The sequence below is a fragment of the Lissotriton helveticus genome, chromosome 2_1, assembly GCF_964261635.1.
Source record: "Lissotriton helveticus chromosome 2_1, aLisHel1.1, whole genome shotgun sequence".
NCBI classification, from domain to species: Eukaryota; Metazoa; Chordata; class Amphibia; order Caudata; family Salamandridae; genus Lissotriton; species Lissotriton helveticus.
The window spans coordinates 1,849,360,600-1,849,383,847 of record NC_136059.1 but is presented as its reverse complement, the minus strand read 5'-3'; the positions used below and the strand labels follow the sequence as shown (position 1 = coordinate 1,849,383,847).

Sequence of the window (23,248 nt, the reverse complement as noted above, 5' to 3'; positions counted from 1 at the left end):
CCGTCCTCGCCACCGTCCCCTGCATCCGGAGAGCGTCCGGCAGCAGATCGTTCTTCTACCTCGCCGCCAAGTCCTGGAACACCCTCCCCATCCTCCTACGGCAGACCGAAGACCTACTAACCTTCAGGAAGCTACTCAAGACCTGGCTGTTCGAGCAGTAGCAGCATCCCCCAATTCAGACATGGCCATATGCAAATCAGCCTTGACCCTGTGCCTCATGGGAACAGTCCAGCCCGAACTGCCAAGCCATGTCTTACTTAGACGGAATTTAAGCATCCTAGGACCGGTTTCTGGCTATCAGCCGTCTTCAGCCAGGATAACTTGACTCCAGTGGTGTGGAGAGCACGGGACTCATGTCTGAGCATACCCGTCCCACTCGGGGTGACCAATATAAAAACAACAGTTGATAGACAGAATGCAGAACAATGTCATACATTCACCCCAGTACAGAGATCTGGGCCTAAATCCATCGTTTTTTTGCTCACCACACCACCCCAATTCAGAAATGGCCATATGCAAATCAGCCTTGACCCTGTGAAGGGTATGCCCAGACGTGGGTCCTGTGCTCACTAAGCCACTGTAGTTAAGTTATCCTGGCTGAAGACGGCTGTTAGCCAGAAACCGGTCCTAGGATGCTTGATTCTGGTCCAGGAAGACATGGCTTGGCAGTTCGGTCTGGACTGTTCCCATGAGGCACAGGGTCAAGACTGATTTGCATATGGCCATGTCTGAACTGGGGTGGCTTGGTGAGCAAAATAACGATGGATTAAACCCAGATCTGTGACTGGGGGTGATTGTTTTGCCATTGTGCAACATTCCGTCCATCATCTTGTGTGTTTTACTAGTGGGTCTGCAGCACTCTCTGTGCCACCTACTTAATTAGCATTTTAAACATTGAACATGTCTCACCATTGCAGCCTGTGTGTGCAGTTTTAAACTGTCACTGTGACATGGCTAAACAAACCTTTCGCCAGGTCCAATGTTTCCTTTTTAATACATTTAAGTCACCCCTAGGGTAGGACCTGGACAGCTCAGAGGGCAGGGTACAGTGTATTTAAAAAGTTGAACATGTACCTTTAAATTTTACATGTCCTGGAAGTGAAAAACTCTTACATTTATTTTGTCACTACAGCAAGGCTTACTTCTCCCAAGGGATAAAATTTGAGTTTCCTTATTACATTTAGTAAGCTGTAACTGCCAAATTGGAGCAGGTAACTAGTTCATGTTTGTTGTCTTTGGAATAGTAATGAAAAATCCTCTCGGATTTTAAAACACAAATTTTCAAAATGCCACTTTTAGAAAGTTGGCATTTTCCGGCCTTACACATTTAGAGCCTATAGCATGTCACTGGATCATATGAGTGGGTCTAGCTGACAATTGGTCTTTCTGTATTACTCCTAGACAGCCACACACAGTAGAAAGGTTAGGTGTGCATGCATGGGCCATCACTGGCAGGATAGGAGGGTGGAGCTGCACACAGCCCTACTTACACTTGAATAAGCTTTGTCCCGACTCTACGTAAAATGCCACATACCACCTGTAGTTAGTTAGAAGCCAGGTCAGGGAAGGCAGAAAGGCCGTGAGCTTCAAACGGGAAACCTCTAGTTTCTCCCACTTCAAAGGAAGGCCCAGGTATAAATACATCAAATCCTCCGTACACATCTGGACCTGTGAATACTCTGCCAGTAATAAGGAATGCTGTGCTTCTAAAAGGATGCAACCAGATTAGAGCTGACGCATTGCCTCTGCTATGAGGATTCTCTCTGTGCAAAGACTCCACATCGACCTCACAGCCCGCACAGCAGAACAACTACTATGCAAGGCTTCTGAGATACAGGCCCTCATTTCGCAAATCTCTAGTCAAAGGCATCCTAGACGACAATGCGTGTTCTCGCATTGCAGCCTCGCATCTCTTTGGAACCGACGCATCACCTAGACTGCGCGACACATCCTTGATGCTGGACTTTGCATCGCAAGTCCTAGTCAACGGTATTATCAACAATGACAGAGGAACTCCCATTACAGCTCAGCGGAACCAACGCATCCCCTTGGCTGCGCGAAGCATGGCCTAGGATTTAAGCTACTCTTGTTCAGCTGGCCTAATTAGGACTCTTTTGCTGCTCCGCGATCCATCTTGGTCAGCCTGAACATGTGACTTTGTCTCAGTCCGGCGAGGCAAGATATCCACAGTTGGCGCATTGCGCTTAATGGTGCTATTTTCTCTGAAATCCTTAAAACTACATAGCTCCAGTTCTATTGAGGGGATGTTTGTCATTTTGGTCTTGATTTCTTTATGAATGTTTTTAATCATTTTATCTATCCTAATTGGTGTGGGATTTTTCTTGTGTGGTTTTTTCACAGTGTTACTGTTTGCAGTTTTGCACAAATACTCCACATATTGCCTCGAAGTTAAGCCTGACTGGTCTGTGCCAAGCTACCAAAGGATTGAGCACAGGTTAATTTGGGGTTTGCTTCTGCCTCATTCTGACAAGGATTGTGGTTACTGCTCGAGTAGGAATCCTCATTAACCAGTAACCCCATTTCTTACACCCCTTACTAGAACACCTTCTGCAAGCGATAAAAAGCAAACTTTTACCATCACAGATCTATGGGTTCAAAACCTCCTTAGGGAAATTCATTCATTTGTAAAGCGCAAAAGCTACCTCCAAGGAGGTGCCCCAGTGCTGGCGGACGGCACATTAGAGATAAAGAAACAGTGACAATTACATAGCCATAAGAGAGGTATCGAACAGGAAAGTTTTGAGATTGCTTCTAAAAACTGATTCTGAAGGGCTACAGCGTAGACTGACTGGCAGAGAGTTCCAAAATTTGGAAGCCAGGTAAGTAAAGGAACGACCGCCTCGTCTGGCTTTTCATATGCGAGGAACATTCAAAAGCTTCAGCTTGTTGGACCTCAAGGCTCTGGACTGGGAGTAAGGCCCAAGTCTCCTCACATATAGAGGGCCCTTTTGGGTGTAGGCTCTAAAAACTAAAGTGAGATACTTAAATTGAATCCTCTTAATTAAGGGAAGCCAGTAAAGATGCCGCAAATGTGGAGAAATAGATAAACGAGAGGGAATCTTCAGAATGAGTCGAGCACAACAATTACAGATGTATTGAAGCTGTGGAATAAGGGAAGAGGGGAGACCTAAATAAAGACTGTTGGCATAATCCAATTTAGCTGTAACCAAAGTGTGGCCAACCATTTTTCTGGAGTTCATCGGAATGAGGTGGAGCATTCTTCTAAGAGATCTGAAGGTGCCAAAAGAGAAGGCAGAGAGAGATCTTACTTTTGAACCTCAAATCAGATGAGATTCAAATTTTACCCATAGGTTTCTGGCCATCGAAGTGGGGGCTGGGGCAGCACCTAATTCAGGTGGCCACCGCAGACTAGCATCCGGAACGGACTTAGTGCCAAAAAAAAAACCCTCAATTTTATCTGCGTTTAATTTAAGGTAGCTTTCCTCCATCCAAACCACCACATCTTTGAAACCCTGCTTAAAACAGCTTAGCGATGAAGGTGTATGTTCCTGGAAAGCTAAGAAGAGCAGGGCGTCGCCACATACGAAACCACCGGAACACCACACGTTTCCACCACTTTGGCAAGCGACTCCAGTTAGATATTAAAAAGAGTAGGGCTACCTGCAGAGCACTGGGGGCGCCACATACCAGCGGTTTGGAAGAGGTGGTGAAAGGAGGAAGAAAGACTGCTTGGGAATGATCCAACAGAAAATATTTAAACCAATGCAGATCTTGGCCTCTGACAACAATAACTTCACTTCTATGAAGTAAGATGACATGAGAAACGGTGACAAAGGCAGAAGTCAGATCCAGCAACATAAGCAACACAGGAAAGCTCTGACTGAGTTTTTCCGTCATATAAATTCCAATACCTGAAGCCTTAACCCTTATACAAGGGGTTTTGCTGCTGTTGTTGTTGCTGAGGCTGCCTGGATCCACGAAAGGAAGACTTCCCAAAGCCACGGTATCTTGTATATCCATAGCCTCTTGATTGAGTCTGCAGACCCAAAGACCTTGCAGTTGCTTTACTGTCCTAGAACCTCTGCAGGGCAGAGTCCGCCTTTTCACCAAAAAACTTGGAACCATCAAATGTCAAATCAATAAGAGCAGCCTGCACGTCAGGAGAGAACCCTGAAGATTTGAACCAAGCAGGCCTCCTTGTGGCAATGGACTCTGGCAACAGAATCTGCTGTATCCAAACCAGACTGGATTGCTTGTCGAGCAGCCGCTTGAGCATCCACCAACACCTCACTCAGATTTCCCTTGTCCTCCTCAGATAACTTAGGGAGAAGCTGTTTTGCAGAGTCCATTAAAGCATGAATATACCTGCCCAAGACACAAGTGGTAGATTTAATGCCATACTGGCTGAAGAGAAGACCTTTTTCGCAGACGGCTCCAGCTTCTTAGAGTCTCTGTCTGATGGAGCCTGCGAAAACGCCCTTTGACTGCTTCGAACTGGAAGTCTGCACTACCAGACTTTCAGGAGAGGGGTAAGAGGATAGGAAAACCGGATCTCCTGGAGCAGGTCTATATCTTCTCGAGACTGACCTCGAAACTGCAGGTGCTTAAAGAGGATTGCGCCACACCTCAAGTATCGGCTCAGTTAGAGCATCATTAAACGGTAAAAGAGGCTCAACCACCGAAGATGGAGAACGAAGCACTTCAGTGAGAATATTCGGTTTATACTCTGCCACCGGAAGCTGCAAGTCCAACAGTTCCGCAGCCTTCCTAATAACTGTATGATATGGAGCAACATCCTTAGAGGGAGAGGCCTTTTGAGAAACAAAGTCCCACTCTGGGGAAGTGTCAAGCCCACTTGCTTCACACAAGTCTTCAAACATATCTTCTGTGTCATACACTTCTCCTTTCTCCCTCTCTTCATCCCGGTACTGCTCCTCTTCCAATAACCTCTGCGCCTCTCTTCACGAACGCATCTTCGGTTGCGGCGTCAGCGGCTCCAGGAAGCTTCACGGGATGGAGCCGGAGACTTCCCATATGGCGTCGACATCCTCGGAGCCGAAAACGACCAGGATGACGTTGCTGAATAAACGGCATAAACGGGGCCTGAGGATACTGATGAGGCACACCCAAATTATAAGTCAACTGACCCATGGGACCCGAAGGTTCTCCAGATGGGTACGAGGCTCTGGTGAAAACACCATACATTGCATGCAAAAAATGCAGAGGATCGGAACCCGGCGTCGGGAACTGAGGTAAGACGCCGGTTCCGGATCCAATCGAGGTACCTCAGGAATCGGAGCCGCTGGAGCCACAGGTGGAACAGCCGGAGCCGAAGGAATCTCATCATCATCAGCCGGATTTGGTGGAGGGAATCTCGGGATCGTTGCCTGCTCTGGAGTACCCACATAAGATGTAGAATGAGCTGGAGTCGCCTGAAGAGACACCGAAGGCAAAGGAGAAACAAAGTCCTTTTCTTGAAGTCGATGAGCAGGTGAAGCGACCTCGACACCACAAACTTCGAAGACTGGCGTCGAGAAGCCGGTCTCCTCTTCTTCTTATGCTTCTTCTTGGAGACGTGCGCTGCCGAAGAACTCAACTTTGATCTTTTTCGACTCATTTTCTCTTTTTTCGCCTTGGGCATTTAAAGTTTGGCCTCTCGCTCCTTTAACGCCTTCGGGTTCATCTTCCTGCACGATGAAAATCCCTCAACGTCATGGTCTGAAGACAAACACCAAAGGCAATCCTTATGCGGGCCTGTAATCGACATATGTTTACCGCATTCTCTGCAAGGCTTAAACTCTGACTTCCTCGGAGCAGACATGACAAAGAAGAAAGAGATACAATCAGAAACACAAAGTATCCAAACAAAGTATGGAGAGTCCCAGAACAAACGTCAGCATCGACAGCGCGGAAAAAAGGGAACTGACGTCATCACGCCGACGTGGTCTTCTTATGGCTCCGGTGAGCCATGACACTATGACGACCTCGTCGGCGCGGAGAGCTAGGAATAATTTCCGGGGAATGCTGGCGCAGGGGATATTCATAAGGTGAGGAATCCACAGGCAGATGTATCCATCAGAACGTAGCAGTAGTTGAAAAAAGAATCAAGTGTATGGCATTCCCAGTTGGTGAGTTCCTTGACCAACGTTCCAAATTAAAACCTTCTAGAGATGACACAAGTTGTTGCGCTGGTTTACTGTTGGAATAATCAACATGAAGATTGAAATCTCCAAATGCCCCAAAATTAGCTTGATGGGTGGATAGTTGGCCAAGGGTGTCCACAAGCGAAAGGAGAGAGTCCGCCGACGTATCAGGAGAACTCAATCAGTCACCAATTTAGAGATGGACCATGAATAAGGGAAGCGGTATACAATAGCAAGACCCTACAAAAGTGTAACTTACCTGGCTCCATCCCCAGAGTGAAGCAGTTGGCTTACTCTTGTGTGGGAGGGTGACTTCCTCTACTAAACCACTCACTGACCGTCCCGAAACCCCTCTTCATCATACATTATTCCATCCCCTTTAGTAGTAAGGCTGCCCGTTTTCCCACTTCCCTGTGTTCCTCCCACATTTACTACTAAAATGTATAATTGCATGTGCGGAGACTCTGCACAGGCAAAGCATACATTTTGTAGTGCTATAAAACGTATTACAAAGTGTGGTTTGAGAAGCAAGCCTTAAATCTGGAGGGAAACTCCGTCAATGAAAGTTAGCAGAAATAATTCATAGAAAGTTTACGTCTAATCTGACTCGATCTTTTGAACATTAAAAAACAATGAAATGCAACAATGCGTGATGCAATTTTAAAAATCATGTAAACAAATCTCTTAATGTCATCATGCACATAGATGATAAACAAGCACTCAGTAAACGATCTCATACTTCGACCATTGTAAATTCTTATCCCCATTGTCAAAGACAACCTTATTTAGGACCAAGTTTCCTGATGCAACTAGAATTTAAGATGATTCTATTGGATTATTTCCTACAAACGATTTCATGCTGTCGTGGATCGATATTTATATGGCGGCACCAAATGATGACCTGTGTAACTAAAAGCATAAGTTAACTCTGCACATTCTATGTGTCTGTCCTACTGTTTGTAACTATCACAAGAGACTGATCGGCACTTTGTTTAAATGTGTTTTTGCAGCTCAAGTTTTTTGGGCACGGTGGTTAAGAAATTCTATGACAGAAAACTGAACAACCTCAAGACGTCCTCCAGCAACAATTTTCTTACGCACAATTTCACAAACTGGTACACATCTATTTTTTTCTGATGATATGTAACCATGAATCAATACTGATTCTCAACAACACTGGCATTCGAGGATAGAAATATGTTCAATTCATTGTAATATCAAACATAAACCACAATTAACAGATACAATTAAAAGAATCTTTGATACGATATACCTGATTGGCCAGTTGCAACTGCTCCTGAAGATTTTTAATTATTTCTTCCTCTGTAAATAATTCATTGCACAATCCTGGAGAATCAGGTATTGACTCCAATTGCCTCTCAGCCGCTTCCCGTAACTGCTGGTGCAAGCTATAAAGACAAGTAAAGGTAAACAAACAAAAAAAACATTTTTGTACCTAAAAAAAACACACACACACACACACACTATATTTGTCTCAAAATAAGGGAATAATTCATTGATAGGTTTAATATTACTCAAGTTCTCATTACAAATGGTCTTTTAACGCTTTGGAGAGACATTTTATAGATAAAGCAGTATTTATTAAGAGGCCTGCAATATTGCTACTTGCTGTAATAACCCACGCAGAATTACCTTGTTGGTTTCCAGAGACAAATGCTTCAGATCAAATATTGAGAAAGCCTAGAATGACAGGTCTACATGCGAAAATCTGAGCAGCATCACAAATTTCTGCATGTAATTCTGCATTCCACAGGGAGGTATTGAGGGTTAATTCATAATCCCCTGGAAATGAAACGAGCATGATTCACAGATAGCTCTGTATCAGTAATACTTGGTTCATTATTAACTTCCAGCAATTACCAGGGCACAGGTAATGTGAGGCCTGCTTGACGTTCGTTTACAATGATAAAGTTTTCAGAAATAGTTAGCAGACTCATTTGTAATATCTTTTGCTCATCTGCAAACATCACTGTGAGTTCTACATCGCTGATATCCATTGCAATAATAGTGAAGGCAACATAAGGCTAGCCTTCATATACTAAAATGGCACTTGGCCCAGAAAATGTACAACCGATAAATATCACCAAGCCCTCCTGAAATTGAGCCTGCACGCGACTGTAATGGATAAAAGGGAAAGAGTAAGCACTACCTTGAATAGATAAATGCAAGTATGTACCATTGAGTACATATTATTCATTAGTTTTAAAGTAATCAACGAAGAGCATGGGCATGTCTACTGGCCTATGTTGGATTCCTTATGGAGACATTAAGATTCAGTAACAGCAAGGAATCATGAGACCTAAAGGGTCTATCAATAAATAAATATTTGGGTACAGAAGACATATTCAGCTGACCACTACAGTGGTGCTCTTGTACCACTCACACTTCAAAGCATGAGCCAAGGGGGCATGACCAAGATGGCTGTGTAGATGGACACTTGTCGCCTGACCGAAACCCGTGCCGTGGAGATTAGTGGGGGAGCTTATACCCCCATGGAGAGAAATGAGGCAAACGTGTATGTGTGCCGCGCCCATGTTTTGAGGAGCGAGGTACGAGGTAATGGGAGTCGTGTTAGGCCTCTGCTGGGTTAGGCAAGACCCCTTTGAAGAACCATGGAGAGGATTCAGCTGGAGCCCCCGAGTTTCAAAGAAAGAGGCCATGGAATTGATGCATAATGCTTCATTGTTCTGGGATGGAAAAAAACGTAACACATTTGAACAAAGTGTCCAGCCTAACTCCTTCGATGCTCATGACGGAACGGTTCCGTCATGAGCCACGGTGGCTGTGTGCTCATGAAGAAACTGTTCCGTCACAGCACCGACCAATGGGGGAAGCCCTGGAGCTCCCCCAATGGGCAGCCCATCTCACCCCCCTAAACAGGGTTGGCTGAGGAAGTGTTTCCGCCGTCACCCCCGATGCAGGAAGCCATTTGCCTCCAGGCGTCTGGAGGAGGTAGAGGGGGAGGGGGGGGTATTTATCAGTCCACAGAGGCATTGGAGGAGAGGAAATAGTTTTTCCCCAAGTAGGCACCAGGATTTCTTTTTTTTTTTGCAAATGGAAGCGACTGCTTGGGCAAGGGTCGCTTCCTATGGGGGTCATTTTCTGTTGGCCGTTTTCTACCCCCGGGGTCAGATTGGGCCGATTTTAGTGCATGGGGGCGATCCCTTGAGCAAGGCGTAGAAAACCCACTAGCACCTAGTAAATTGAAGCAACCCCTTGGGCAAGTGAGTTTCCAAAGAGGGGCATTTCGTAACAGCTATTTTCCTTCCCCCATTCTCCCCCCCCCCCCACAGATCGTGCTGATTTTGAGGCAGAAAACACCACTAGCACTGGGAATTTTGAATGTTTGTACATGGGGGTGATCCCTTGGGCAAGGATCACCCCCCAATTTATTTTTTATAGTTGTGGCTGTCCCCCCCACACATCCCCCCGGGGGCAGATCAGCCCTATTAGAAGGCACATCTGCTCCCCAAAGGGGGCAACCAACCCACTAGAACCCGGGATATATTTATGTTTAGGGTGACCCCTTGCAGCGGCGGTTCTTTCCTTAGGGCGCAGGGGCTGCACCCTCTGTGTTTTCTGCCTTTATTTTGATTTTATTTAAATTAAAACCGATGCAGAAACACTGCCTGCTGTGTATCTATTAAAGTAATCGTCACTCAGTGTGGGTCAGGCTCAGGCAGCAGTCACAGACCGGTGTCAGGCAAGCAAATACGATTTGCCAGTGCGCTTGCGCAAGCCTCTTGCGCTACACTTTGCTGGGCTGATGATCCCTCTGCCCTGGTGCCTGTGAGGTCATCAGCTCAGCAAAGCACTGACTTTCAGTGGTGAAAGGCCTCCCCGGATGACGTCGCTCCTAAAGTCAGCCTTGGGCGTTTCAGGCTTCATCCCTGAAGTTCCACGCCTGCATGTTAATCAGCGAAGTCACACCCCCACCCTCTCCCATCACGTGTGGCTGGAACCACTAAGACTAACCCCGCAGCGTTGCACTGATCGTGCCTCAAGGGCTGGGTCCGTCACTTTTAAATTAAGTAAATGATATAAAACTAACATAACAATGTCTGCCATGACACTTTCTGCGTTGTGTCTCCTGTGCACAAACATCATGAATAGGATGTCTAATCAAGCACCAGTTCGGTAGGTAATTTGCATTACTCAGGGCTGTCAGGTACCTAGGGATTCAAGTTTATCATGCACGTGCTGGGGGAAACCTCGGCAAGATGCTATCTGCTGCAAGGGAATCCGTGCAGTTTGGATAAAGTTGCCCCTATCCGAAATAGGGCGACCGGCACTTGCAAAAACAGTGATCTTATGTTTTTTCTGCCATACTCCCATTGGCGATATCCTCTTGGTAGTTTGGAGAAATAAAGAGGTCTTTGTTGGACTTTATTCGGGGGATTGTGGGTGAGTAGGGTGGCTCCGAGTAAACTGCAGCTCCTGCGGGCACTACGAGAACGGAGGCTGCAGGTTATAAATGCTATTACTGCTGCCCTGCTGCAGTGGTTGAGCTCGGTGGGTGAGTAACCCCCAGTTAGAAGAAATCAAATACACGAGACAAGCCGTAGGTGGAGAGGGGACTGTTAACTGAGGTAATGTATCCGAGGGCTGGGAGATGGTTGACCTCGGGTTACTGGAGATGGCTTGGTACTGTTTGATGCGGTGCTTGCTTCGGACTAACAAAAGCAGCTTGTGCCCCTGAACTCCCCTTATGGATACATCCACAATTGAGTACGTTGGGATCCATTGCCGGGAAGCTTGTAGGGAGGAAGCTGGGGTTACCCCCACTGGGAGATGGGTTGTATGTTAACCATAGGCTCATTATTTTTCAGGATTTATGACAGAGTACACCTATCTCGGTGAGCCAATTCCTAGTATTCGGGTTACTGCAGCGAAACTTGAAATCCACTTGGAAATGGGAGACAAGGAGCCAGTCCCCATGACATGCTGCAAAGCGTGTTGACAGCAGGGCTATAACAGTGCTGTATAAAAGCTTCATTACACAATCTAAGGTGGATATTTACCTTTTAAAGGTGCATGGGAACAGGATATTGGGTGGGAACTCGCTTCCAAAGAGTGCTCCCAAATACCTGAGTAACCCTTGAATGCTTTCAGAATTGCTCAATTTTGATTCATACAGCATAAGATACTCTATAGGTCGTATATGACACGTAGGAGACTCCACAGAATCTTCCCAAAAGTGCCAGATTGTTGTCCAGACCTCGCAGCCCCAATGTGGACATAGTACTTGTGTTCAGGAGTTGCCCAGATTTCGAACATTACTGGGTAGTGGTGTGTGAAATGATTAAAAAGATTGCCCGGCGGCACTATGCCAATGTCCTTGTAGGAGTCTTATTTAGAGGAGCCTGTTTAAGGGGTAGAGGCTTTCTAGGTTTGAAAATAGGTTTTCTGATTTTGCCTTGCTATTGGCCAAGCAACAGATAGCCATAACTTGGAAAGAAACTCTCCCCTCTTCCCTTGGCACCTGCATGAGAGAACTGTTGAAGTGGGCAGTGGCAACGGGTGATACTTTGGTCAACTTGCAGAGAAATACCAGATCAAGGGTGAATGTGACCTGATGAGACCAGATGTTTATCATCTTAAAAGTCAAGACCGATGACAGACTTCCTTCAGATGGCTGGGTTGAAATTCAATTAGATGAGGGTATCAAAGCACATCAGAGAAGAGTGTATGGCCCTGGATTACCTGTAAAGGAGATAGACGATCTCTGACTGATGATTGAATCACTCTGATATTACCGCGGTGTCGCTGTAATTCTCAGAGCGGGAATGCCATAAAGGCCAGAATAGATGGCGGGACCAGTAGTCGGGCTTCATAATAGGTGTATTTGTCTACCCCTAAGTAAAAGTATGTTTTCATTCTCTGCGGTTGACCCATTCAGTTCTGATGACTGGGTCAACAGTTGCTTTGCCATGCCAAGTTCTAGTTGCAAAGTGTTATTATTGTATTATTCTTGCCAGACATGTAAATAACATGGAAATGTGAAGTTGAATTGGTCATGAAAGAACTTTAAGATACAAATAAATATAAAAAGTGACGCACAGTGAAAATGGCGCAATTGCCAAATTTGCATCAACTTTCACTATTTCTTAATACGAGCGCAGATTTGCAGTATTACTCATTAATCCTTAGTGTATTTTCAGATGCACCCAATTGCTCAGCAGTCCTTTGTTCATGTTCATATTCGTCCCTTAGCACATGTTCATATTTGCATAATTACTCAGTCTTATTAGTAAGCCTGGTAGAGCCTCGTCCTCCCATGCCAGGGAATGCCATTCACTCGCTCTTGGAAAAGAGCTCAGGCTAACACTCCACACTGCGATATTTCCTGACAGAGAAGAGAAGTAGCCATGCAGGAAAGCATACAGTGATAGTGGTTTGTGTAGAATGTCTCTGCAGTTCCACCTCCTGGGTATGCTCACATGAGCAGCAATTAAGTGCTGCTTGAAGGGACACTCGTGAGTGTGTGAGAATTATTTCAGACACAGGGTTGTTACTGAAAATAATCAACTCATCTTTCTAAAAATAAGCACTTTATATTTCGATCCATTAAATATAAAAATGTTTTTTTTAATCTGTGAAATGCTTCCTACTTGAAAGAGGTTTTGACATGTACATGCACAGTCATTCTAAAAGTGCTCAGCATGCTTTTTAGCCTGGTGTAGCGAAGACCAACATCTGCCCTGGACATTTCGGGAAAAATTAGATTGTTTCTTTGCCCGAAAAGAAACTCAAGTCTAGACTCAGTTAAGCGCTTATAGTTATATACATCAACATGCAGACACATAAAAACACCCATTTATGCAGAAACAGTTAAAAAGCCTAAAAAACACAGTGACACAAACACCTAATACAAACATACATAGCCACACACAAACACATACACACAAAGATATGGAAATACACACTCAAACATTAACCAACAAAAAGTGAAAGACTCACAGTAACTGTACCAAAATGCTCGCAAACGATTACTTTTTGGTGCAGAGCTTGAGCTAGAAAATATATAATTAAACTCTATTTTAAAGAACAAATTCTGAGGTCGAGACAGCCCCCCCTCCCCTCTCGCACACAGACTTGCTCACACAGGCCAAGTTTCTGCGCCCCATCACCTAAAAAAGTTCACCAGCAGCCACTGCCCCTTGGGTAAGGGTTGCTTCAATGGGATGGGGCATCGGTTATTTACTTTTGGCTGTTTTACTGTAGCCCTTGGTTGCAAAACAACCGTTCAGGTAGTGACATAGCATGTTATAATAATAATACTTTATTGTGTGATTACTTAAAACCATTACAATTTTCATTTTTGAATTGCAAAAAGATGTATGATTCTTATGTACAGAAAACAAAGCTTTAAAAGACTCAGATTAATACTAGGACAATCTAAAATAGGAGGGTGTGATTAAAATATTCTAATGTTAATTAATTGCCTATGACGTTAAGAAACTGGGGTGTCGGGTCGGTCGAAGTGTTGCTTGCTTTTGTAATCTGGAGAAGAACAGCTAAACAAACGTTTTCAAAAAGTGGTGTAAAGAAATGTAAACAGTTAATATTAAGCAAAAGGCAATGTTCCAATAGACGGTACTGAGTGATCAAGAGTTTGTGTGTTGAGCCTGAGGCGACGTAACAGCGCAGCCAGGTTGAGGGAGATTTGCTGCCCTGTTTTTTCCCAACAATTTGGCCACTCTGTTAACAGATTTAGTGAATAAAATGTTCAGCTTCGTATTGTCTGAGTTCAAGGCAGCAATTATGACTTGTCGACATGTACAAACTCCCGAGTTTATTCCATTCATCCAGCAGAATGGGACCTTCTGTCAATGAGCAGGGTGGGACATGTGCAGGCTATGTGCTCCCTTGCTTCGGAGTCATAGCCACACTCCCTGCATTTGCTACGAGTACTGGAGCGGCGCCATTCGGGCAGGTTCTTTAAAAAAGGCCATTCTCCCATCCTCAGGGCCATAAACTTTAGCTTCCAAAAAAGTGCAAACGTGCTTGATAAATAAGATGATTCGCCGCCCAGGCATGTTTCCTTCAGGACAGTGTTGCCCTATCAGAATGGAAAGACCACAGCCGGATGCTTCTCTTGATGAATGCCTTTAGCACCGACTGAGATGGATTTGTTCCCCAATATTCCTTGACACCGAGTAGTTGCAGGCAGTGGTCCAGATGATGCCGGTGTTTATGGCTGGATTGGCAGTTTGATATTTAGTTCCAAAGTCTGGCCTCTGTGCTGCCCTCCCGGGCATTGTGGAATTTGTTAAAGAGCTTTATAAATGCACCTGCCTCAACACCGTGGTGGTCTAATAAGCCTAGTTCAATTCTAACTTGGGCTGGCGATACAGATCTAGACAGGCAAAAAGCTCGTTTGAAGGTTTTGATGGTTGATTTGTTTAATAAAATACTTATTGTGCCCTTCATGATCTCATGCCAGTATGAAAAGGGGTTGGTAATCTTTGCCTTCATCACCTTTAGCATTGGAGTTAGACTTTGGCCGAGTAGTTGTTTCGAAAGTTTCGAGGAGGCAACCTCAAGTGACAGAGCTTTGGCTGTTAGTGCCTCTTTCTGCTTTAAAAAAGAGCCTCTGGTGTCAAGAAAAATTCCCAAGTATTTGTAGTGGAATACTGTTTCGATCTTTTTGTAATTAAAGAGCCACCATCCCCTTGCCGCTTTTGCCTCCCAAAAGAAATTGTTTTTGTAGCATGTTATATTCAATTCATCCAGCAGTAGGACCTTCTGTCAATGAGCAGGGTGGGACATGTACAGGCTATGTGCTCCATTGCTTCGGAGTCATAGCCACACTCCCTGCATTTGCTACGAGTACTGGAGTGGCGCCATTCGGGCAGGTTCTTTAAAAAAAGGCCATTCTCCCATCCTCAGGGCCATAAACCTTAGCTTCCAAAAAAGTGCAAACGTGCTTGATAAATAAGATGATTCGCCGCCCAGGCATGTTTCCTTCAGGACAGTGTTGCCCTATCAGAATGGAAAGACCACAGCCGGACGCTTCTCTTGATGAATGCCTTTAGCACAGGCTGAGATGGATTTGTTCCCCAATATTCCTTGACACCGAGTAGTTGCAGGCAGTGGTCCAGATGATGCCGGTGTTTATGGCTGGATTGGCAGTTTGATATTTAGTTCCAAAGTCTGGCCTCTAGGCTGCCCTACCGGGCATTGCGCAATCTGTTACAGAGCTTTATAAATGCACCTGCCTCAACGCCGTGGTGGTCTAATAAGCCTAGTTCAAGTCTAACTTGGGCTGGCGATACAGATCTAGACAGGCGAAAAGCTTGTTTGAAGATTTTGATGGTTGATTTGTTTAATAAAATCCTTATTGTGCCCTTCATGATCTCATGCCAGTATGAAAAAGTGTTGGTAATCTTTGCCTTCATCACCTTTAGCATTGGAGTTAGACTTTGGCCGAGTAGTTGTTTCGAATGTTTCGAGGAGGCAACCTCAAGTGACAGAGCTTTGGCTGTTAGTGCCTCTTTCTGCTTTACAAAAGAGCCTCTGGTGTCAAGAAAAATTCCCAAGTATTTGTAGTGGAATACTGTTTCGATCTTTTTGTTATTAAAGAGCCACCCTCCCCTTGCTGCTTTTGCCTCCCAAAAGAAATTGTTTTTGTAGCATGTTATAATGTTAATTGTTTTATTTTTCGTCATTTGCGATTGTAATGTTTATTTCTCCTTTTTATTCTAGTTCAAGGCTTTTGCTCTTTTGACTGATGTCCCAGGCTGTGGTTTCATTGCTGGTAATTCAGCAGTTTGTGTTTGGTAAGAAAACATCTTTTGTCCTATTTACTCGAAAGGAGTATCATTTCCCTGCACGAATGTTTTTTTGTAAATGGTGAAATAATAGCAGTATATTTAGCTTCTCTTTTATTGTGTGTGAACATCTTTTTGCATTTGTGCTCGATGTGTATTTTCTTGTCTTGAGAGTAATTAGTTTTGTTTTTTCTTTCTAGTGGGATATCGTTGGTTTTTGCTGTGTCTCTGCAGAGTAGGTGCTGGTGGGGTTAGCTGTCTCTGGCAAGTGAGTCGTATTGTTTTTGAGTATATAGATCTTTGTGATAAAGCCACACTTTGTTTATTACTTACTTTGCACAGTGTTGGTTGCTGACTTGTTTGTTAACTCTCCTTTCTTAGTAAGGATTATGGCTAGCCGCAGGATGACTGCTCAGCAGGTTGTTGGCATACTTTTTGAGTCTTCCTCGGACCATGATTATGAGACTGACTCTGCATCTGAAGCAGAGTATGGAGTGGAAGATTTTGGCAGGGAATTTTCTGTCCGAGAGGAATCATCAGATAATTAAGCTACTCTCAGTGCAGATGAAGTGCCTGTTTTAGAGGAGGAAGTTCATGTGCCGATAGTGCAGCAAGAGGCATGTGGACTGCAGCCAGGGGCTGCAAGGCTTCCCATTGGCAGAGCTAACTTCTGGGTTGCCCCAGACATTGTGCAGCCGGCGTTGCCTGACTTTATTGTTGTCCCAGGATGTAGAGTGGATACTGAAAACCTCTTGCCTATAAAAAAATTTCAGTTCTTTATGGACAATGTATAATTGGAGATTGTTGAGCTGACTAACTTGTATGCTGAACAGTATTTGAGGGACAACAGTGCCAGACTTAGGCCCGTGGACTCCTACAAATCTGAAAGAGTTGAAGAGGTTCTTGGGTTTAACTTTTTTTGATGGTCTTGATAAGGAAGCCATTGATCTCTTCATATTGGTCTACTAGTCCTTTGATGGCAACAGCAACATTTCCGGCAATCATGAGTCATAATCAGTATTTGCTTCTGCTTCTGATGCTGTATTTTGTCGAAAATGGTTTGGCATTGCCACGAGATCACCCTGATTGTGACAGTCTTTTTAAGATTTAGCCTGTCCTTGATAACTTTGTAGATCGATTTTCTGAGATCTATGCTCCAGGGAGAGAAATATCTGTGGATGAGTATTTGGTCTTGTTCAAGGGACGCTTGGTTTTTAGACAGAACATTCCTAGCTAGAGGGCACACTATGGAATTAAGATGCATATTCTGTGTGACAGTAGGACTGGATATGTCCCTAATTTCAGTGTGTACACTGGTAGGGATTCTAGGATTGACCTACCTGGTTGTCTGTCCACTTTCGGAGTGAGTGAGAAAATTGTGTGGGAATTTGGTAGAGGACATTTTAACAAAGGTCACCATTTATACATAGATACATTCTACACTGGTGCGCAGTTGTTCAGAGAATTGGTCAAAGTGGAAACTGTTGCTTGCAGCACAATCCACTCTAACCCTAAACGTTTCCCAAAAGAACTTGTTAGTCAAAAGCTTGAGCAAGGACAGTGCTGACTACTATCCATGATGAAAGTTCTTCAACTGTGACTGTTTGGGGGCGGGTTGCTGAAGTGCGCTAACCTGTGTGCATTTTAGACTATAATAGGCACATGGGTGGTGTTGATAGATTAGATCAGAGGTTGGAACCTTACACTGCTCTTCGTAAGGCTTACTTTTGGTATAAGAAGTTGGCTATTCATCTTCCCACTGAGCAACTTTTAATGCTTTTGGTGTGCTCAAGGATGACTTTTGCTCAATTTAAGGAGTCTGTGATAGGCAGCCTTGTTGTAGTAGAACAGGCAAGTGTTCCTTGAGGTGGAGTGGTGAAGGATGTGGCCAGACTGAAAGATCACCACTTTGCTGATCACATTCCTCCCACACCCACAAAAGACTGTCCCTGTAGGAGATGTAGAGTCTGTTGGCAAAGAGGTACACGGAAGGAGACTCATATGTGCTGCCCTGAGTGTCCTTCTAAACCTGCGCTGTGTGTGCCTGCTTGTTTTAGAATGTATCAGAGGCAAAAGATTTTTGGGGAGCATCCATGAGTGGTAAAGTGAACGGCCGGTCTGTATTGTTTTATAATTTTTGTTTAGTTTCAAGGTTGGCATTAGTGCAATGTATTTAGTTTCAGCTTTTGTGTTTGCACTTTTGTATCTACTTACAATTTGTTTGTGTTTTCTTTTTTGTGTAAAAAAATAAACCAAAATGTGATGCCAGTGTACGTGAACTGGCGCTTGGCTGGTGGTGTGTCTGAACTGGCACTTAGCTGGCGGTATGCGTGGACTGGCGTTTAGCTGGCGGTGTATGTGGACTGGCACTTGGCTGGCGATGTGCGTGGATTGGTGGATTGCTGGTGGTGTGAATGGACTGGCGCATTGCTGGCGGTGTGCGTGGACTGGAGATTAACTGTTGGTGTGCGTGGACTAGCTCTTGGCTGGCAATGTGCGTGGACTGGTGCTTGGCTGGCTGTTTGCGTGGACTGGTGCTTGGCTGGCAGTTTGCGTGGACTGGTGCTTGGCTGGCAGTGTGAGTGGAATGGCACTTGGCTAGTCACTACACACACTGGTAGCCAAACGCCAGTCCACACAATCTGTCAGCCGGTTTGGTTGCTGTGTCAGGCATGTGGGCGTATGACAGTGATAGGCCCTTGAACGGCGCTGTCTGTTGATGTGAGTGTTGTAATGTCCTGGGCCTGCGGCTGGTGGTGTGAATGGTTTTGTGTGTGTCACATGTATGAAAGGCGTATAAATGACCTGTAACAATGTTGGTGCCTTGTTGTGGTTTACAGCTCAGGAGTTCAGGGTCACTGGTTCTGTTATTTGTTCTTTCAATTATTAACAGTGCATTTCATTTTTGTGAAATCTCTTGTTAATAGGATTTTATACATTGAACCATCACTCACCCTTGTGCCAAATCCAACCAGTATTTGTGTGTGTACTTGAGGAACGGATCGCTTTCCTGCCAAGGTGTACATTCTCTCTAGGGAAAATCTACCAACCCTAGATATTTTAGTAAACTAAGCACTCAAGGGAGTACATTGTGGTGTTGCTCTCATTACCTTACCCACAATGTCTTAGCAAACCTCAAAATGTGACTAAAGTCAACTTTTCCTTGTATTACTGGGCCATAATTTTCCAGATTCAGAAAGAAACCACAAATTTCCTACCACCCAGCGTTCCCCCTGGTCTCCCAATAAAAATGGTGCCTCACTTTTGTGGGTGAGTCAAGTACCCGCGCCAGGAAGTGCCCAAAAAGTATTGTGGAGACATCAAAATGATCTATCAAAAAACAATGTGGATTTGCAAGGGGGTCACCTGTGCTTTTGTTCTCGGGCTCGGCGGCCATCTAGGGAAACATACCTAACCTAGACATTTCTGAAAACTAGAAAGCCAAGGGATTCCATGAAGGTATGACTTGTGCGGATCCCCCAACGTTTTCCTACCCAGAATCCCCTGTAAACTTCAAATTTAGCTGCAAAAATCAAATGTTTCTCACATTTCTGTGTGGGAAAGTTGTGGTATTACTGGACTGACACAAATTTCCTACCACCCAGCATTTCCCTAGGTCTCGATCAAAATGGTACCTCACTTGGGTGGTCGGGCCAAGAACCCGCGGCAGGAAAGGGCCCAAAACGGATTGTGGAGACATCACAATTATCTGTCACAAAACGACCTGGTTTTGCAAGGTGGGCATCTGCGTTTTTTGGTCCCGGGATTGACGGCCATCTAGGGAAACCTACCTTACCCACACATTCCTGAAAACTAGACACCCTGGGGAGTCCAGGGAGGTATGGCTTGCATGGATCCCCCAACGTTTTCCTACCCAGAATCCCCTGCAAACCTCAAATTCAGCTAAAAAACAAATTTTCCTTAAATTTCTGTGTGGTATCACTGCACCTGCACACATGTCCTACCACTCAGAATCCCCCTTTGTCTCCTGATAAAAATGATACCTCATTTGTGTGGTTGTCCAATGCAGAGTTACCCTAGAAAAGCATATATAAAAAATATAGAGCTTAGAGCTCGCTGTGCCATCCCCGCAATCTCTGTTTTGGCCCTTCCCAGTCCCAGGCCCTTGGCCCACCTGCACAAGTGAGGAATCATTTATTTCATAAGGGATTCTGGGTAACAGAACCTGGTGTGAGCCATCCTGGATTCCCCTGGGTGTCTAGTTATCAAAATGTACAGGTTTGCTAGGTTTCCATAGGGGCCAGCTGAGCTAGGGTCCAAAGTCCACAGCTAGGCACATTGCGAAAAAAAAGGGTCTGTTTACACAGGAAAAATGTGATGTGCCACATTACATTTTGGGCTGTATACTGTTGCGGGCACTAGGCCTACCCACATAAGTAAGGTACCATTTTTATCAGGAGATTTGAGGGAATGCTGGGTGGGTGGATTCCAGAACTTTCCATCACAGAAAAATGTGTTTTGGGGACAAAATGTGAGGTTTGCAAGGGATTCTGGGTAACAGAACCTGGTGAGAGGCCCACAAGTCACCCCAACCTGGATTCCCTTGGGTGTCTAGTTTACAAAAATGTGCAGGTTTATTAGATTTCCCTAGGTACCGGCTAATATGTTCACGTTGCGTTTTGACCCGTTTCCTGTGGTGGGCACTAGGCCTACCCACACAAGTGTGGTACCGCGTTTATTGGGAGAGACAGGGGAACACAAAATAGTAGAACACATGTTATTACCAGTTGTCTTCCTATGCATTTCTGCTTTTCAAATATAAGGCAGTGTGTAAAAAAGAAGACATTTTGAAAAATGCCTTCTAATTCACATGCTAGTATGAGTACCCACAAATTTAGAGATGTGCAAATAACCAGGGCTTCTAAACTCCATATCTTGTTCCCATTTCAGAAATACATATGTTTACTAGATACATATTTTTCACTCTTTATATTTTAGCATACAAATTGCTGTATACCCAGTACGCAATAAAAAAACCTTTGCAAGGTGCAGCTCAGTTCTTAACTCTGGGTACCTCTGGTTCTTGGTGAACTTGGAAGCCCTTTAAATCCCAGCAACCATAAGGGTCCAGCGGATGAAACAGTATATTGCTTTCAAAAATCTGCTGTAGTTAGAATAAGTTACAGGTGAAAAAGTAGGCACAAACAGTTGTTTTTTTTTTAACCCAATTTAAATATTTTATCATTTCAACTGTTACTTTCTATAGGAAAACCTTGAAGGATCTACACAAATGACCTCTGGCTGAATTCAGAAATCTGTCTACTTTTCAGAATCCATTGGTGGTTTCACACCCATTTTTACCACGTACTGGAAGGAGGTTTAAAGCACATAAAATAGGAAAAATAGGCTATGTCCCTCTAAAATGCCAAAATATTGTAGAAAATGTGGTTTTCTGACAAACATCTGCCTGTTCCCCTAAGCTAGGAAGATGTTGATTTTAGCACCACAAACCTTTTGTTGATACCATTTGGAGGGAAAAAACTCGGCAATTTCTTCTGCAGCATTTTTTCCTCATTTTCCCCAAAACCCCCAAATGTTGCTGTAGTTTAGCTACTTTCTCTTTCCCCTCCAGGGGAATCCAAAAACCCTGGGTAACTTCAGAATCCTCAGGATGTTGAAAGAAAAGGACGCAAAGTTGGCGCGATTACCTCGCGTGGACAAAACGTTATGGGGGCCTAAGCGCGAACTACCCCAAGTAGCCAAAAAAAGGCTTCGCACTGGGCTGGGGGGACCGGAGGGGGGGGGCAGGGGGCAGGTGGGGGGAATGGGGGAGGCCTAGCAGCGAATGGGGGTAAAGAACCAACTGCAGCAAACTAAGGTATCTGCAAGAGAAAACTCCTGACACATATAATTGCACTTGAATGAAACACCAAAATCTCTGACATGAATAAGACTTGTTGGAGTAGCCTTAAATCAAATTCCACTGTCCTACTGGCGTTTTCACAAATTAATAAATTCCATCAAATGCTTGCTGAGGGCACATGTAAGTGCTGTGTAACTGAAAAATACGGAAAAACAGAAAAAGTAGGAAGTGAACAAATTGCTGCGTATAATAAATGTTAATTATAAAATTCCACATACCGTTTCAAAATGAGTTGTCCTCTATTTCCTTTTAAAAGGTTATATGCACTTGCATAAATACTGCAAACCTTAGAAAGAAATGCACAAGCATCCAAGTTTTATAAAGAATTTGCTGGCTCTGTAAAACTAACAGACCTCCTCTCAGGAATTAACTGCACTCAGTATGTGAACACGGCCACCCATATAAATGGGCATATTTTAGATCAAGTTTGCACATCCAATCTGGAAATTTCAAAGTTATTAATCTCCACATGTACATGGTCAGATCATCATTTTATCACATTCACTATTTCCTGTGTCCCCCCCAATTAAAACCCCCCAGTTAGGAAATCATCTGGCTAGAAACTGGAATCATGCCAATATTGGTGAATTTTGTTCATTATTAATTACCACTGTGCCTACTGAACCGGAATCCCTCTGCAATCAGGCAATAAGCATCAAGAATTAGCTTGAAACTGCCAGTGATAGCATTGCCCCTTTCAAGAAAATCAAGATGAGGTGACCCCATGACGCCCAACGTTGGTTTTCTGACGACCTATCAAAGAACTTAGCCTTAAAGCAAGCTGAACGTAGTTGAAGACGCCATTGATCTCTAGACAAAAAGGTAATTTAAGTAACTCAGTTCAAAGATTACAAGAATGCCATCCTCCAGACCAAGGCAGCATACTTCTCGTAAAAAATTGCAAATTCGGCTAACAAGTCCAAGGATATTTTCTCCAAAGTTGATGAGCTCTCTCAACCGGATAGAGTTATGGCGAAACCTGTTCCCTCACAATATCTATGCGATTCTCTCAACTCTTACTTTATTGAGAAAATTGCCACAATCAAGGCTAGCACCCCTATCCCATTCACGACCTCTCCTATCATGTGTAAAAACCAGCTAATACTTGACCAAATTCCTTTAATCTCATAGGAAGAATTCCATGCTTTACTTTAAAAAGTTGAATCTGGATCCCTGCTGTCCTCATATTTTACAGAAAGTCTTAATTACCTGTTCAGACCCACCCCGTTCATTCCTGAACAACTCTCTTAAATTGGGCACTGTTCCAGACACCTTTAAAAGCGCCAAAATTGTCCCGATTCTGAAGAAGCCTGGTTTTGACCCTCTGGTTCTTAGCAACTACTGCCCCATTTCCCTATTGCCTTATTTAGGCACAATTTTAAAAGCCCACGTGGCTAATTGTCATAGTTCATTTATTGAACACTCATTTCCTTGACTCCCGCCAG

General features: G+C 44.2%; 1 protein-coding gene across 2 annotated transcripts in view; it reads right to left on the bottom strand.

Annotated features, from left to right (window-relative positions):
- SCLT1 (sodium channel and clathrin linker 1) overlaps positions 1–23,248 on the bottom strand; it is a 558,774-nt gene that overhangs the window by 393,701 nt on the left and 141,825 nt on the right. For both annotated transcript variants that reach the window (XM_078677643.1, XM_078677642.1), the window contains exon 5: positions 7,399–7,534. In XM_078677643.1, coding sequence (XP_078533769.1) covers positions 7,399–7,534 — 136 coding nt within the window. The remainder of the gene's footprint in view (positions 1–7,398; positions 7,535–23,248) is intronic.